Source organism: Dermacentor andersoni, chromosome 9, assembly GCF_023375885.2.
Source record: "Dermacentor andersoni chromosome 9, qqDerAnde1_hic_scaffold, whole genome shotgun sequence".
Classification (NCBI taxonomy): Eukaryota; Metazoa; Arthropoda; class Arachnida; order Ixodida; family Ixodidae; genus Dermacentor; species Dermacentor andersoni.
The window spans coordinates 119,458,551-119,475,765 of NC_092822.1; the positions used below are offsets into that span (position 1 = coordinate 119,458,551).

Genomic DNA, 17,215 nt, shown 5'->3' on the forward strand with positions numbered 1-17,215 from the left:
TTAAGCGACTCGCTGACTTCGCTCCCGCGCCAAAGGCTTTCACCCGCTACGTAGACGACTGCTTCTGCATTGTGCGAAGGCAGGACGCTTCACGCCTCCTACGTCTTCTCAACTCAGCAGACACAGCCATACAGTTTACTACAGAATACGAGTGGGACAATAGCCTCCCCTTTCTTGACGTGCTCGTGCGGCGAAGTGTAATGAGACTCTCATTTGCCGTGCATAGGAAGGCGACTCATACCGGCCGGAACTTAAACTTCAACTCTGCTAATTTTGCGTACTTCCAGGCGACGCGTTCATACATCTGCTATAGAACGGATGTCTGACAACAGATGTGTGAATACGTCGTTGTATGCAGAAACAGGTCTGTGAACAGAGTTCACTGATGGGGAAGAAAAAATTTTTTCGCACTGGCGGTCTTGGAAATTCGATTAGCAGCATACCTTCAACGAAGGGTCAAAACAACGTTTTAAGCCCAAATTCAACAAAATTTCACTTTCGCTGAATTTGTTATATATGATTAGCATATACCGCTGAAGCAATTACCACAGGGCTGGTAATTGCGTAGTCCTTTTGCCATCATCCTTTAAGCAACACCTAAGCAGACCACATGTGCACCTAGTGGCTGTCACTATGCGTTAAGTCCCAGCAGGCCGCGCCCGTGATAATTCAGCTAGCCGTGGGCAACCTCGGGCAGCCACCGCCTTACCTTGGAGGTCATGCTGAGGAGCCACGCGTGCTGATGCGTCACTTCGGGCGCGCAGCGGGCCCGTTCCTGCGTTGGCATTGTCCCTCGTAACCGAGCGAACGAGCACAGCGAAGAATGAAAGAACCAACGCGAAGCGCAGTGGGTGATGAAAGACGTCGGTAGCGAAGATAGCGCGAGGAGGAAGGCGGAGAAGGAGGGTGCAGCGGAACCAGGAGGCGGAAAGGGGAGGAGGAGGGCATGGCGAAAGCCTGAGAAAAATAGCGCGCCGTCTGTATGGAAACAAAGCGCTGCATGAGCGGAGGTCTGTCTGCGGCGGCTGCTGTGAATCTCACCCACGGGTCAGCCACGCGCTGCCTTTCGTGATCTCCCGATTAGCGAGGCAGTCACACCACACCTCGCTTCGTTTGCAACGTGCCGCACGAGACAGATTCGCCACGCCAGACAAGATATTGCGAAACGAAGACACTTATAGAGCTACGCTCAAATATTGCATTAGGGAGTACCGCAATCGTCAGTTAATTTTTTTCATTCGTTTTTTTTCAGTGTCAAAAACAGCTCTTTTTGCGACCTCTTTGTAAAAATTTTGCTCGTATTTCGAACGTGAAATATTGCATGGGGGCTTCTGTATATCTACCCTATCTTAAGTGTCTTAAACTAGATTTTTTACGCGGTCTAATATTTAGTTGCAGTTGGCCTTTAACGAGGCATCGATACGTGCCTAACGCAGTCGGAGATGTGTGCTACTTCTTGCAGGACGCTTACCTCACCGTGATGGAGTACATCTGTGGCGCGGATCTGTTCCGAGTTGTGGAGAAAGCAGTGTACTTGCCGACCAATGAGTGCCGTATCGTGATGGCCCAGCTCATCCTCGCCATCGAGCACATGCACCTGAGGGGCCTGCTGCACCGGGACATCAAAGTCTCCAAGTGAGTGCCTGATATGTCCCTGCTCGCGAGTTATGAAACTCCTTTAGCTGGCTGTGTGGAATCACTTCGTCGCCTCCGCTATGGCGACGCCTCCCGGGAAAGCCCGCACCTAGGCCTTTATCACAAAACCTCTTGCGCCAGAGTTGTTCGCAAGAGAAAATTTCAGCCAATCCTGATGCTGGACATATCGTTAGCGGAGGTGGCTGGCCAACGGCAAATATCCCTTACGAACGCAAAGCTTAGAGAAATCCGTCCCTGCTGAAGAGCCACAAGGTTCCAACGACCGCTACTAAACAGCTCAACCGGTGGAATAACGAGGCGTATACGACGCGAGAAGATCACCTGACTACAATTAACGTGTGCATTACTCCAACGGTTGACAGATCTCGCCCAGAGCAATATGACTAAAAGGTTTCGCGTTACTGAAATAATGGCCAAGACAGAATTTTGTTTTTGTCTCTGCATGCTACTGACATTATTCCGTTGTTTCGCTTACCCGCACCCTTAAGCATGCTGGGAATGCTCAAGTAACCTTGGAAGCATCGCTAATGTATGTGCCGGCATTCATGAAGCCCTGCTAAAGTAACACTCTTGCCCTATTATCGCCTTTGTTGTCGCCTTCTCCATAACAGTTGACGCGTTCCCGCATTGGTAGCAGCATTTTTATTTGAGCTAGTTTGTGTGCCCTATACTTCATAAAAATAAACGGTGCAGAACAGACGCGGACAGCCACACACATACGTCCCCCCCCCCCCCCCCCCCCCGCCCTTTTGCCCATGTTCCTCCATCTGCGTCTGTTCTGCATCGTATATTTATTCCTCGAAAAGAACGCGTTTCTAGATCACAGAGCCAGCAACCGACATATGTGTAGAAATAGTGCTGATGGCGCTGCATATAAGCCGCTATCTTATAAAAGTGCAGCCCCCTGTGAGCTACTTGGAAAGGTACTAGCAATGCCGCAACAGTCAGGGTCAGAAAACCCGGGAGGATTCAGTGCGGAAGCTTCGCTTTAAAAAACACCGCCTCAGCACTCCGTACAGATGCTTAGCCACCGAAGCTGAAAAGTGCGGCCCCGGTGTTTATCACTGGGTTAATCCCGACGGTTCATTAAACGATGGCTTGGTAGGCTACCGGATTCTCGCTACACAGCTGCTGCTTGCACTCGGCTGCACGAGCCTGTTCTTGCGCCCGGGCTGCAGCATCGGCACGGCGTAGACGAGCTCGTTCCCGGTTCTGCTCGCGGCGTTGTTGATCGAAAGCTGCCTGCTCCTCAGGAGTACGCATGACGCGTGGCCTACTCATATCGAAGCTGGAGAGAAACTGCTGCGCGCGCGCTCGGCTTCGACGGAGAGCAACGACGTCACTACTGGCACAGCCAATCGCGCGCCTCTCTTTCACTTTTTTTTTTCGCGCATGCGCATGGAGTTGCGCCGGAGGCGTTTTCGGCGTACAGGCAACAGACGGACGGTTGGAAGAATAAGCTATTCATATACAGCTTCACTGTAAAAGGCAATTCCAGCTGTACCACCTATGTCAACTGCTCAGACAACATGATTCTGTCTGATAACCAGCCCGTTAATTCTGTACAGCTTCTCGAGGAAAAATTCAAATAGCGAGTAAGAGCACAAGGGTCGCCCACAAGAGGTTTAGTATATAAGAAGCAAGCGGTTTCACGGTAATAATAACCGCGGCATTTGATTGCGGCTGCGCTTGAATGAAGCTTAGGCATTCTTAAAAGTTCGTCAGGCTTATTCAACTTTTTTTATATCTGATAGATTTTTTGGCTCTTTCGCCTATTTTTGTGGTGGTCGCTGGTTGGACGAAGGAGCCGATGCAAATGTAGTCACGGGGCACGTTTGTCGCCAAAAGCAAACTGTTTTACAACTCTTTGAGATGCGCATGCTGGCACACGAGAAATCTTGGGTGGCTAAATATTTACGTGGTTTGGTACAGAGCTCGGCAAGGACAGCTCTCTTGTTCTCCCGCCACCCTCCCTCCTTGTGGTTGCGGCGAGAGAGGTGGATGGCAGTCGCCCTTCACGGTGACGCTGGAGACAATTCACTTATGCTAATTCGCTGTCCGCTGATATGTATACCCAATATTATCGCTGCAGATGTGCTGCTCAAAGGTGCTGCGCAATGAAACAACAAACGCTGCCAAAATATTCTCAATACAACAAATATACGCCTTCAAGCACATGATTGCTTTAATAAAGCAAATACCTTTCTAGAAGCGTTCGGTTATTCACCTGCATTGACAATGATTGTCGATGGTCCCTGCACAACTTTTTCTACCAAATGCAATGACGCAGAAGAATGTCACAGAAGGATGCTTTAAAGTGTGTACTGCGAGAGTATGTCCTGCGACAATATACTTAAAGAAAGCACGGGAACAGCTAAAGTTCATGCAGCGGAATAGATACGCTATAGGGATGGTGCAAGTGAACAGTCTTCATTGTTATTACCCTATGTTCGGCACACATTAACGGACACAAAATAAATGCTGGCTAGCAGCAAAGACGACTGACCCGAAGAAGCGCAATGAACATACGCCAACTCGCCCAATTCATCCCTCTCTTCAAAGTAGAAACGCGTGCAAATAAAAAAAAAAACAGACGAATACACAAACAGTCATTGCGTGAGAACCTAGTTGACACTGTTGTGCCTTTCATGACTTACCGTTCTTGAGAAAGAACGTCTTTATAATTTTGCGGGAGAATAATTTATTCAGTGCATGAGGCAACAAATGCCGTAAACGTCGGCAAAAGCTATAAATAATATTTGTAAGGAACAAATGCGTGCAAACAGTTCAAGTACAATAATAAATGGCTTCTTCCTCTTTATTTTTTCCTGGTAAAACTCAAAAGTAATACAGGTACGCAAGACACGTTATATATTCAACGACGCTTGCTGGGAAAACCGCGAAAGCAAGTTTATAGATAGCTAGCATGCCACAGCGACGCAAGCTGCTAGCAATGACAGCTTTAGTATTCGATTGAAACACAATTAAAAGTGTGATATGATTTAATATTCGCTTACTGTGGCTGAGCAATAAATTAGCCCTAAATTATTTCTGCTTTCTCAATTTTTCTGCAGCATGCTCATTATTCCGGGTGGAAGAGTAAAGGTTATCGACTTCGACACCAACAAGGTGTGCATCGGGCACTGTAAGTAAGGCCACGTGATGAGCCCCCTGGTAATAACCGTTTGTAGAAAATTAAGAAGCTCTGTACAACCAGAAATATAAGCAAATGTAGCTGCGAAGTATGTGCCTTTTTCGCAGTCGAATCTTGTTTGAGAGAATAAAAATTCGGGAGGAACCCATCCGTATAATATGTTGCCAAGCTCGCAAACTGTCCACACGCCGTAGAAAAATTTTTCAGGTTACGCCATAAAGAACGAATTTCAAAGACCAACTGCAACAATATATTGCGCCGCGTAAGAATCCTAGCTTCAGATATTTCAGCCTCCGTGCAAAGATTTATCTTTGAAATGCCAATGGCCTAGATATATCATGACAAGCTCGCAAAAGTAGTTTTTAAACGAAAAAAAAAAAGAAATTGCCCTATTACCACTCGCCCCGTTAGATCCCGACTACCGCTCGCCGGAAGTTACCCAGAAGGCGCAGCTCCTCGGCATGGCCTCCGAGATGAGGCGCCAACCGCGACCGCCCGTGGCGCGCTGGCAATGTGCCGAGGGTGGCATCACGTCCACTAACCAACAGGCGCACGCACCGTCTGCTTAGGTGCTGTTTGTAAACTTCCGGTAAGAATAGTTGGACTATTGCCAGCTCTGAAACTTTGCTAAGGTTGCTCCAATATGTCGATTGCTTATTTAAAAACAATTTATCTGAATGCAGCTTTCGCTCCCGATTGGTTTATGAGGCCGTTTCCGACGTTTAGTGCTCACCGCATATCATACTGACCGCAAATAAAGACGTCTTTATTGCGGTCAGTGTGATATGCAGTAAACACCACCTAGGCCAAAGTGGAGTTCTTCTGAAGCTTAGTGCTCACCATTTGAAGAATCTTTTGACAAGCGTCCGGGGACTCAAATTTGGCAATTGACAGTGCGCTGTGGCTGGAGAGGTCTCCTTACCTATTTCCTGACGAAGTGTGTTGTGCGAGTATACATGTTTGTGAATAAGAAAAGGAAATGGTATGCCAAGGTGAGAAACACGACAGGACGAGCGCTAACCGGGTCGTGTTTCTTTTCTTTCTTCTTTTAACCGGATCGTTTTTTCCCGTATTGCTGATGAAACTATGATTACACATAAATTAGGGCAAGAGTAACCAGGAAGTCTGAGGGTCGCATACTCGTACTATTTGTATCCGTTAAATAAAGTGAACGTGTCCTCTAGCTGGATGAACATCTTGTATTATGGAAAAGCGCTAAAGAACAAGGACAGCGCTGCGTGTGGTTGTTTTCGTTCTTTTCTTCGTCCTCCGTCTTTCGTGTTCCCTAAATTCTAGATGAATCAGTTGCTCGACTATAGTGAAAGCAGGAAAACATTACAGATGCGGTAAATCAGAATTATCAATTAAGGCGAAAGCCTTAAATGGCTCGTTACGGTGGTTCATACCCGAAAAAAAGCCGCGTCTAGTCCGATGAAGCAAAAAATATCATCATCAGAAATGGCCCGCACCCCCGTAAGCAAGCAAAGATGCAATGGTTGAATATAAATGAAGAAACAAAAGAAAGAAAGAACGAAAGAACCTACAGGTAGTGCATTAGACGCTTGTATGTGTAGTTGAGGAGGTGGACCTACAGCGCCATACGTTTACTTCACATTGCGGCTCGTTATATCTTGCGAAAAGTCTGACCTCTCCGGTCGTATAACTTAATGCATTATTGCGTGTGCTGCAGGCATTCGCCTTCAGGTGTTACAGGAGTGTAACACGCTCCCGAACTTTTTTTGTTTTTGAGCAGCAACCGTCTTTGTTATTATGCGCTACTTTTGACCATGACCGCTATCTTTGTGGTGCCGATCGCGTTCGAGCTCATATACAATTGCTGCGTTCTGAGTCTTAAGGACCGTTTATTTTGGTAGCACTTATGGTCCAATCACAATAGTTGGGTGCACGAATGCGCAGTTCAAAAAACAAAAAAGCACCCACCTCATTTTTCTAACACCTTGTCCTGTTTGTTCGTTGGTATTATTAGAGTTGTCGGGCGATCCCACCGCTGCCACCATTTGTAAGGGTTGAAGGTCGTAGAGAGGAACTTGGGGAGAAGTAGGCGTACAGGGTTTATTTACAGTATTTACATTTTAAACAAGAGAGACATTCGACAGTCTAGCGTGACTCCCAAATGCAGCACGCAAGACGAAATATACAGCATACGAGCACGAAGCTCCAAACACACTGACGAGCACGCAGCTCACGAGCACGATCACAGAGCACGATGACAAGCACCTCTTAGCAGCGATAAACAGCTGCTTATAAACACTCCGTGTTCCCTAGATCCCTAGGTGAGGGAAACGTTCGACCAGTCAGCGTAGAAAGTCCTCGTAGCCGTTGAGGGAAGGGGGAAGGGGGCTTAAACGCACACATTCCGCACAGGTTTCACTGTCCCCTCCGAGGTGAGACGGGCTTCGCAGAACTCGGGGCTTACGTCTTCAAAGGCGCGTTGGTTCCCCGAGCTGACCCCCGCCGTGTGGCTCCCGGTTCTCCATTGTCTTGCGTCTCTAAATTCCAGAGCTGCCTTTCTCCTGTAGTCGCCACGAGTGTCAGCAGACTGTGACAAATCCTGGGGCCCCCGTACCGCTAGGCATCCTTTTGTTAGGGTAGCTCTTCTTGCTGCAGAGAGACCATGAAGACCCGGAAAACCAACTAACAATACGTTGGGCGCCAAACGTGGCCAGCCCTGCTGCCGTCGCCGATTCTCCGAACGAGGCGCATGGTGGATTAACGCTCTCGTCCTCGCTGGTTCTCTGAAGGGCGCCACCACCGCGGGTCGATCGAAGCACGTGCAGCGGGCTGAGATAGTTTTGCAAAGCAGTAGACTTGCAGGCCGATCCTAACAGTATCCAGTATCAAAAGCCTGTTTTCGGAAATAATCTATACTTTAATGTTCTGCATTATTTCGCAGATATTGACCTGCACTGTTTCCAAGCAAAGTGGAAATAAAAATTTAGGTGACAAATCATGAAACAGACAATCCCACATTATATTTGAGCTCTCACTGCAGTTTTACAGGACCACTGCACAACCAGTGGCAAACTGATTTATGGCAAAGAGAAAAAAATTTTTCCACGAGGACAGGCAGTGGCAAACAGAAAAAAACATTTCCGCGAGGAAAGGCAGTGAAAGCGCTCACAGAAGAGAAAAGCAACAACGAACAACGCTGTGCGTGTTCACGTGTTACATTCTCCACAGCTGCTATGTTTCGCGTTGTGGTCAATTAGAATTTGATCCGAAGCTCGATCTTGTTGCGCCCTATTCTCTAACCTCTTTCCATTCATTCAGTGTGCAATCCCGCATATAGTTCGAGTTTGTCCTGCGGCATGAAATGGGTAAAACATCTTATGGTATATCTACACGCACAGTTTGTTCTCTTCAATGGAGGAATCAGTGGTGTGGACCATAAATCGGCATGTGGTAGTCAGGCGGGTGGCTTTCGTGCAGGCGCACTTTCGGCAGGTGTAGTGGCACTTCAGCGAGCGCAGTCCTGGAGAGCTGCTTGGCCGTAGATGTGTAGGGCAGCTGGGCGAGGCCAGAAGGGACAGGCTCAGGGGGGTAGCCAGGGGGGGGGGGGGGGGGGGGGGGGTCTTATGGTGCTTACATGTACACTTAAATATCTCGTTGCGAGGTTTTCTGTATACGTGCACTGAACTTTCTTTCTAGTGACACTTTTTTGCCTTTTATCAAGCATTTGTATATTCCATTATATCTTCGCATTTCTAATGAACGAGGGTGAGTCAAGTGAAAGTGAGCCTACCCATCTCGCGCAATAATGGTTCGGTTCCTCACATGCAAGGCATGCGCGTAGCACACAAGCATCTCTCATTTACAAAAGTGACACGCCGGCGTGAGGGTAAATGTTCTTTAATGCTCTCATACACTAGGTTGAACATGGTTGTGTGACGCAATGGACTCTTCAGAAGTTCATCAGCGTGGTGCCATGAGATTTTTTAGAGCTGAACGTGTTTCCCAAAAATAAGTTAGTCGCCGTATGGCTTCCATGTACGTTCAACATTGCCTTTCATTGGCCACTGTGAAGCGTTGGAGTAAACGGTTGAAAGAAGGACGTGAAAGTTCCAAAGAGGATCCAAGACCGGACCAAAGCCATCGTGCAATCACCCCCACCAAAATTGCAAAAGTTGATGAGCTGATGAGACAAGAATGAAGGATAAGCATCGTTGAACTGGCAGAGCACATGAACATCAGTCACGGTTCGGTTCATGCCATAATTCATGAACATCTCGGTTATCGGCTCTTGTGTGCGCAATGGATGGATAAGATTTTTAACCACCGCCAGAAGGCGGAGCGGTTCTGCGCTGCCTTGACTCATCTCATCCGGTATCACAATGAAGGAGACGACTTCTTGTCTGCAACAGTGATCGGGGACGAACCATGGTGCCACTACTAAGACCCTAAAACACGAAGGTAAAGCTTACAGTGGAAACATTCGAGTTCACCACCCGCTAAGAAAGCAAAGGCCGTCGTTTGCGGCGGAAAGGTGTTTTGGCTTTTCTTTCTCGATCGTAAGGGGCGATTACTTATAGAATTTGCTAAACGCGGTGAGAATATATCAATCTTTTCCGATATTGTGAAACGCCGGATCGGCTGCGTGTCGCAATCAAGAACAAATTACGTGGAAAATTGACGAATCGGGTCATCTTGTTCCACGACTTGGCTATGGTGTTGGGCTGCTGAGCACAAGGTCGCGGGATCGAATCCCGGCCACGGAGGCCGTATTTCGATGGGGGCGAAATACGAAAACACCCGTGTACATAGATTTAGGTGCACGTTAAAGAACCAAAGGTGGTCCGAATTTCCGGAGTCTTCCACTACGGCATGCCTCATAATCAGAAAGTGGTTTTGGCACGTAAAACCCCATAATTTATTTTTTAATTGTTCCACGACAATTCCCGTCCCCACGTAGTTGATGTAGCTAATACAAAACTGGCAAACTTCAAATGGTAAACTCTGCAGCATCCGCTACACAGCTGAGAACTGTCGCCTTGCGACTTCCACATTTTTAGACAAATGAAAAAACAGCTCAAGGGAAACAGATTCGTGTAGGACGATTACGTGAAAGAGTCAGTTGCAGGCTTTTTGAAGCAGCAACCCAAGGCGTTTTATGAGACGGAAATCACGTGACTCGTTAGTCAATGGGAGAAATGTTTAAATGCTCATGGAGAATACTTTTAAATAAAGTACCTCGTTTGTCATATATGCGCATTGGCTCACTTTCATTTCACCCGCCCTCGTATATATTGCAGAGCGGCTTTTTATACGTGCTCTCTGTTGGTACAATTTTGGGGCAATTACTCCCGATACATGACCGGTGACAGCTGCTCCTGCACAATACATTGGAATAAATGACAGCGTCATTGTGGTTTTTCACTGGTTGTTGCATGTGTACAAAAATGTAAACAAGGTTCCTGACTGACAAAGTTTCATTAACATATTTGTCCTCAACATGTTCACTTCATGGCCTTTACATTTTTCATATCAGTGGCATGCACTGCTTTGCTGGTTTCAAATTAATATAGATCTAAAGTTGATGTGATATTTTCTTTACTTATTAAATAGACAAAAACACGGGAGCATTGATATCAGTTATTTTGGGCGCAATTTTTGGCACATGCGAGTATATCTTCTAATGAAAAAATACATATTTTACTTGTTTTGACAGTGCGTAGCGTTCAAGAATTCATTTGCAGCATCTTTGGCAATGGCAATGCAGTTATTATTCGTGTATTTGTTCCCTTGGCAAACTGTTTAAGAAGAAGCTCTTCTGGCTCGGGCCCAACTCCGACGCGGCCTATTCAAATACATGTAAAACGCAGAAATGCTTTTCTGAGATAACCCCTAGTTCGCTTTTAATGAAATTTGTTGCATTTGAGAGCGAAAGTAAATTCTAGTATCTGTTGGAAGCTGAATATTGATTTATGGCCTGAATTTTGTTTTAAATATTTTGAAAAATTCGAAAGTGCTAAAAATATAGAAGCACGACGTTTACAAACCAATAGCTTTGCATCAAGAACAGATATCGCGGTTCTGCAAACGGCATCTATTATAAGAGTCAAACCGGACAAATTTGGTATGTCAATTTGTATCTTACGCAACTTGGTTACGTGGTGTACAGGGGTTCTGCAAAAGCAGTATTTCTATAATACTAATTTTTTTTAGATTCATGTGTGACAAGTCAGCTTTGTCCGCTGTAAATGTACTATTAGATGCGAATCACAGAATTGTGATATTATTTTTCATTCTTGAGTTACAGAGTATTAAACGTGACAGTTTCGTTTCCTGGAAATTTGCGATTTTTGCCAATTTTTAATAAAGAATTGACAACCTAAATGAAAACTTCGAGACCGGAAATCAGTAGAATTCAAGTTTTTCTTCTTTAATGCAACAAACCTCATCAAATTTGGTGCAGTGGGTGCCGAGAAAAACGAATTCATTTTCTACATGAATTTACATAGGAGCACCCGAGCCCTCCTCCAACGAAATTTCTAGCTACGCCACTGGACAGGCTGTGCCGAAGGCTGTCTTGCGGCCCATAAGCAGGTTGCAGCTGGCCACCAATGAAGCATCAACACACATCCTTCTTATAGCAACCTCCTCGCGGCGGGAAAGATCGGCCGGAAGCCCGGTCTGCACGGAGTTATCGATGCAAGTGTTTAGATACTTTCTTTTATTGCAACACCAATTATGCTGACACTTCAGGCACATTTCTGCCGTCGTCGTGATGTTCCGTATAAAGTCGCAGGGCGCGAACGCCGTCGTCGCGCGTCGTACGCTGTATGTGCGAGTGAAAGCACACGAGGGAAGCCGACGATCGCGACTTAATCTGGCGCGCGCAAAGGAAGAAAGCGGAGAAGAAACGTGCCGTCATCCGTCGCGCCAAAAGTCGTGGGGGGATGTGATGGGCGAATGAGGGAGGGGGGCGGCGTTGTACCCCTGCACTAACTGCGCATTTCGCGACCGGGCGCAAGAGGAAGTGACGATCGCGGCTCAACCTCGAGCGCGATATATGGAGGAAAGCGGGGAGGCAGCGCGGGACGGAGGAGGGGGGGGGGGGGGTCTGGGCTTCGACTCTGCCAACATCAAGTGTCGGCCGCGCGCGGTGGCATCTTTAAGAGGGATGTGCAGACGGCTCATACCTTTGTGCGTTCTGTATTCTTGCCGCTCTTGCGTTGAATCCATATCCCGCACGAAGGTCACTTCGCTCGCTGTTGCTGCCGTGCTTGCCCACACCAGCGTTTTTACAGCGAGTGTCCGCGTTCACCGAGTGTGATGTCTTCATGTTTCCTTGTGCGCGCTGACACCTTGCTTGTTAATTCAGTCAGTGAGAGCATGTTTCCAAGTTTACACGGCTGATAGAGCTACTATCCTAGCTTCGTATAGCTGCCTAATAATTTTCTGTCGCAAGTGATGCTTCGCCTTTCTATAGAAACTGCGACTTTCTTCTGTTAAACGCGTGTGCGCTGGCCGTTGAGGGAAGACCACCGATGGATATATGACTGAGGGCTTGTGACTGGCTACGTCCTCCTGAATCTGTCCCGAGGAAAATGCGCGGGGTATCCTGACTATTATTCACTATCCAGACACTTCGCTATGCAATCTGCCTGCGAAAGGTGATCCATTTAATACATTGCGCAGGTCCTTCGCCACGTGGGTCCAATCTCTATATAGAATTAGTTTCAACGTTCTTGTCCAAGCTTGCGCAATCACAACTCAGTTTCTAGCGAAGCCATTAGGGCAACTAGCCCCTCTTCTCCACCATGCCCCCTCTCCCATCCGGCATTCTTATATATCGCAGGGCGAAAACTCGTACAATCAGTTAAACATCCAGTGATTCGCTACAACGCACCTAATCAGCCTCGAACTTTAACAATCCATGCCGACACATTATCCTCATCTCACCCAGACAGCCCTTCAAATTTTATGCGCGATGAAATTTTGGGTTCCTCCGATACGCGCCTTAATTTTCAAATGTGGAGCTTTCGATGACGCTATCTCCAGCGTTTTTAGTTTACGCGTTCGGCAGTTGTAGTCTCAATGAGGACTTCGTCGTGTAGGACAACTCCACGGTGAATGCCAGTCCAATATCCCTCCCCCGTGTCTCCCCGATGACTCGCAGACTCGAAACGCGTCTGCAAGGGCTACTTCACCAAGACGGCGCTGGAGTTCCGCGACGGTGAGTGCGCCGGCACGGTGCCGTACATGGCGCCGGAGCTCATCAAGCACCGCCCGTACGGCCGAGCGTGTGACTGGTGGTCGGCTGGCGCCACCTTCTACAAGATGATGACGGGCCGAGTGCCGTTCCGGGCCGAGGGCAAGGACAATCTGAAGGACAAGATCGTCAACGAGCCGCTCAAGTGGCCCAAGGTCGAGGTGCATCCACACTCGGCCACGCCCGAGGCCAAGGACATGGTCTTCAAGATGCTCAAGAAGAACCCCATCGAGCGGCTGGGTTCTACCACGTACGCCGAGATAAGGGGACACCCTTTCTTCGCTGGCTTCAACTGGAAGTGGCTGGCGACGTCCAAGCACCTGTGCGACATCCCGGCCATCGGCGAGTGCATGATCCGACGCAAGGAAACCAGCAAAGGGACCGAGCGGCTAAGTGAGTGTTGTTTTTGTTCTCTGCCGACGGTCGCAAAACGAGGGGGACGCGACGGTGGCGAGCACGTGCCACATTCCACAGTGGACGTCTGTCATGTCGACCCTTGCGGGACCGCAAGATTTACTCTAATTATACCAATGGTTGAGGTAACAAACGGCAGCAAAATTAATCCACTCAAACATTTCCTATCGCTCGAAGTAATCTCGCAATCGACAGGCTACTTGAATGCAGCATTGAAACTATACAAGTCGTCGTCGATCAATGGCCAGGAATTATTGGCGCCATCAGCGGAATTTCTTGTGTTTTCAAGCTTTTAATAACCACTGCGTCCGTGAGAAGGCGCCAGTCGTTAACAAATTAACCGAAGGTACGTGCTTTCGAATTCGAACTAAACGATATTTTTCCTTCTGTAGCACTGTCTCTTTCCTAACCGGGATTTTTTCAGTGCGATCGAATTAGAGGGAAGTTTAATTAGCCGTAGTGGAATTACCTGGAGCTGAAGGTATATCGCTGTGCGCGAGAACACTCGTATAGTGTGCGTCTTTTGATAATTTAATAGATTCTCTGTGTCCATGAGCCGTTCATTACAAAGCAGCGGCACGCAACAGGTTCCCTCACTAGCTTTCTTCGTAATGAATAAAATGAATTCGAAATATTTAGATATTGTATTGCTGCAGAATCCATCTGAGAGCAACTCAGACTTTTCTAACTTTTTTAAGCTTATTCGTTCGTTGCAGCAGGCACAGACCAACAATATTTCCCTGAGCCGCCGCAACCACTAGGAGCTTCTCTTTTCGCTGTAATCTAACTTTTAATTCATTGTTCACGCTTAAAGTGACCGCCCTAGGAACCCACTCTACAGTGGTATAACATTGCAGCCAGCACGACTATTACCTTTTCCATGTCAGGTTTCTCTGGCTCTTTGTTTGCAGTTGTCCTTGCATAGCTCTTTTCCTTATTCGGGGTATCACCAGTGGTTATAACTTTAATCTTGTGAGCATGTAGCTTTGTAAGAGTTGTGAGAAACGTCTACTTGTGGCTGCGTCTCTGTAGTTCAGATACACTAAAACTCGTATACTCAGTCTACTTCCCTTAAATATAACTTGGTCATTGCAGCTTTTCGCTTAATTCGAAAGCACTGGAAAGCTCCGACTATAGATTACAAATTGCTATGAAAGGAAAGCTCATTCAGTTCGAACGCGAAAGCATGCCTCATGTATTGTCGTTGAGTAGAAATACGGGCGGGGAAAAACCGAGTGGGCAGGACAGATGCTCAATTAGAAGTGAAGTTTAATGAAAGGTTTCCAGGGAGCGGAGGGCAGCACATGCACAGTCAAAAGGCTGATACAAAGCTCGATCAAGCATAATCACATGCAAAAAATACTAACGCCCAAGGAAATATCTAACTTCTTTATCCGTCAAGGCAACTGACGGGACACTGACACCGACATGCGTGACAGATTGTGCGTATATCTGGCCAGCCTCAATAATTTCTCTCGTCAGTCTGTCATTACACTTCTTTAAAATGGATGCATTTCAATATAGTGGAGTGCAACCGCAATCTTTGATGTGTGCAGGTAGGTGCATACCACCCGCAACAGCCTTTAAGGACACCGAGGGCTTTCTGAGTCGGTCCTCTATACATTTACACGTTTGGCCCATGTAAACTCTACCGCAGCGGAGCGGAATCTGATAAACGACCTCAGTGGCGCAAGTCACCAGGGGGTTTACATGTCTCTTCTCACATGCATTTCTTGCACTTCTCTTTTCGCTCCCATTGCGTGTTAGGGAGCACAACCTCACGAGCTAGCGTGGGGCTGCGAAAACTACGTCCGCCTCATGCTTGCGTCCTACTTTCTTCAGCTTGTGCGAAATTGCACGTATGTAAGGCATCATCACAACCTGTTTTGGTTCCTGTTTTTGCTGTGTGGTTGCGGAGGTTGCCATTTTGAGCTTCTTTAAGAGCGATCCACCTACGGCCACGAAAAGACTGGAGGGAAAAGCCGAGCTTTCGAGACGTGACACCTGCAAACTTAAGCTGTGCTTGTGCAAGCAAAACTTTCTCAAAGTCCAATTCAGGCACGACAAGGTGATCCGTCGTTTGACGAGCTTAGTGTATGAGGAGTCATAAAGTAGAAGGCTTTTCTTGGAGCGTGGTAAATATTCCCAACAAACATGGTCGTCCCATTTAAAATACAAAGCGAGGTCTAAAAACTGCAACACACCATTGGCATGAAGTTTAAGGGTAAAAGGCAAAGAACATGAAGTATTATTAAAAAGATCTTGTTGAGGATTTTCTTGTTTTTTTTAAGTGTACCGAATGACCAAACGCCCCTATCAGCACCTAATAGTGTTAGATCTCAGAGGAATAGCGATGCCAGAGAGTTGCGAGCCGCACCTGGACCCGTGAGAAGGAACCACACTTTGGCCACCTCTGATGTGTACTACGCCCGCGGGAATTAGGTTATTGTACTTTTTATACATTCTGAAGTATTCGAAAGCTATTCAAAACATTATCGTGCTTACGAACACTGACTATTCCATTCGAAGATTGAATGGCCTATTGCGCTATTCTATTCGTTATTAGGAAGTTTTGTAAGTCCTCACAGCCCTACCGAACGTGAGCAGTATACCTGTGGATCGCAAAATTTCAGACACGAGAAAGTTTGTGCTCACTGCGCACCGCGTTTAACCGGAAACCTTTCTATTTCTTCGATTACTTAGATGCTATTTGTATTGGAATTTAACTGCATTTGGTCCGCCACAATGTTGCAAGAAAAAAAAACCGCGTCAGAAAACTGTAATGAAACATTTAGGAGAACCTCGTACAGAGCGCAGCATGCATATTCTTTATGGACATTTTGTAGATAAGGATGCTGCGCCCTCGAGTTGATTCCACTTTGATGCTTACTTTTTTTATTTAGTAGTAGAAACTCCGCATGTTTGGGGTAACCGAAGTAACTGTGCCCCCAGTTGAAAGGGGGAAAGCACGGGGAAGTCGGGAAATGGAAATCCAAGACGGTGAGCAAAACGTGGAACAAGGTAAAAGCGGGGGCCAACGTTTCGACAAGCGGACTTGCCTTGAAAAATAGGAGTTCACTTGTCGAAACGTTGGCCCCCCGCTTTTACCTTGTTCCTCGTTTTGCTCATCTCCCGGTTAAAAGAGGCAGACAGAATAAATTCGTCATTATTGGGATAAAGATTTTGAAGTTGATTTAAGCATGATAAATTCCTTCGTAGAAAAGGGATCTCCTTGTACCACCCTCTTTTGTAACAGCTGGTGCTTGAGGCTGCCTAAAGTTTGCGGCCCAGGGGGGGCCTCGTGGATAAATTCAGTGTGAGAGGCGAGAGCACCCCTGCCCCCCATAATTGATGCGTTTGCTACACATGGTTGCATACCAAGTAAGTGCACAGCAGGAACCAGACGAATGTGTCATAATGTACTTTGATTGGAAAGCTATGATCATCACGTGGTTCTTGCAGCGCTCACAAAGAACGAGCACAAAGGGAAGACAGCATACGCACCGTTCTTCGTTTCTTTTTTTTTTTCGCGCTGCAATAACCACATGATGCAGACGCATCAACTTGCTCAGTTTTCAGTTCTAATGAAGTTATGATCATATTTAGACCCATACCCTCCAGACGCGAGTTGGATACCACACAGCACCGAATAAGATTCAAAGGCTATACTTCTTTGTCATTGAACAGCAGTGTATGTCCAGTGGTCCAAGTTAGCGTCAGAGGCGTTCATTGAAAGCGTCAATATACCGGCATTCCTA

The 17,215-nt window shown here is 47.0% G+C and overlaps 1 protein-coding gene across 2 annotated transcripts in view; it reads left to right on the forward strand.

Moving 5' to 3' along the window:
- Positions 1-17,215, forward strand: part of LOC126529579 (ribosomal protein S6 kinase beta-2-like) — a 133,667-nt gene that overhangs the window by 59,166 nt on the left and 57,286 nt on the right. For both annotated transcript variants that reach the window (XM_055069929.2, XM_055069930.1), the window contains 3 exons: positions 1,463-1,635; positions 4,731-4,801; positions 12,951-13,436. In XM_055069929.2, the coding sequence (XP_054925904.1) occupies positions 1,463-1,635; positions 4,731-4,801; positions 12,951-13,436 (730 nt within the window). The remainder of the gene's footprint in view (positions 1-1,462; positions 1,636-4,730; positions 4,802-12,950; positions 13,437-17,215) is intronic.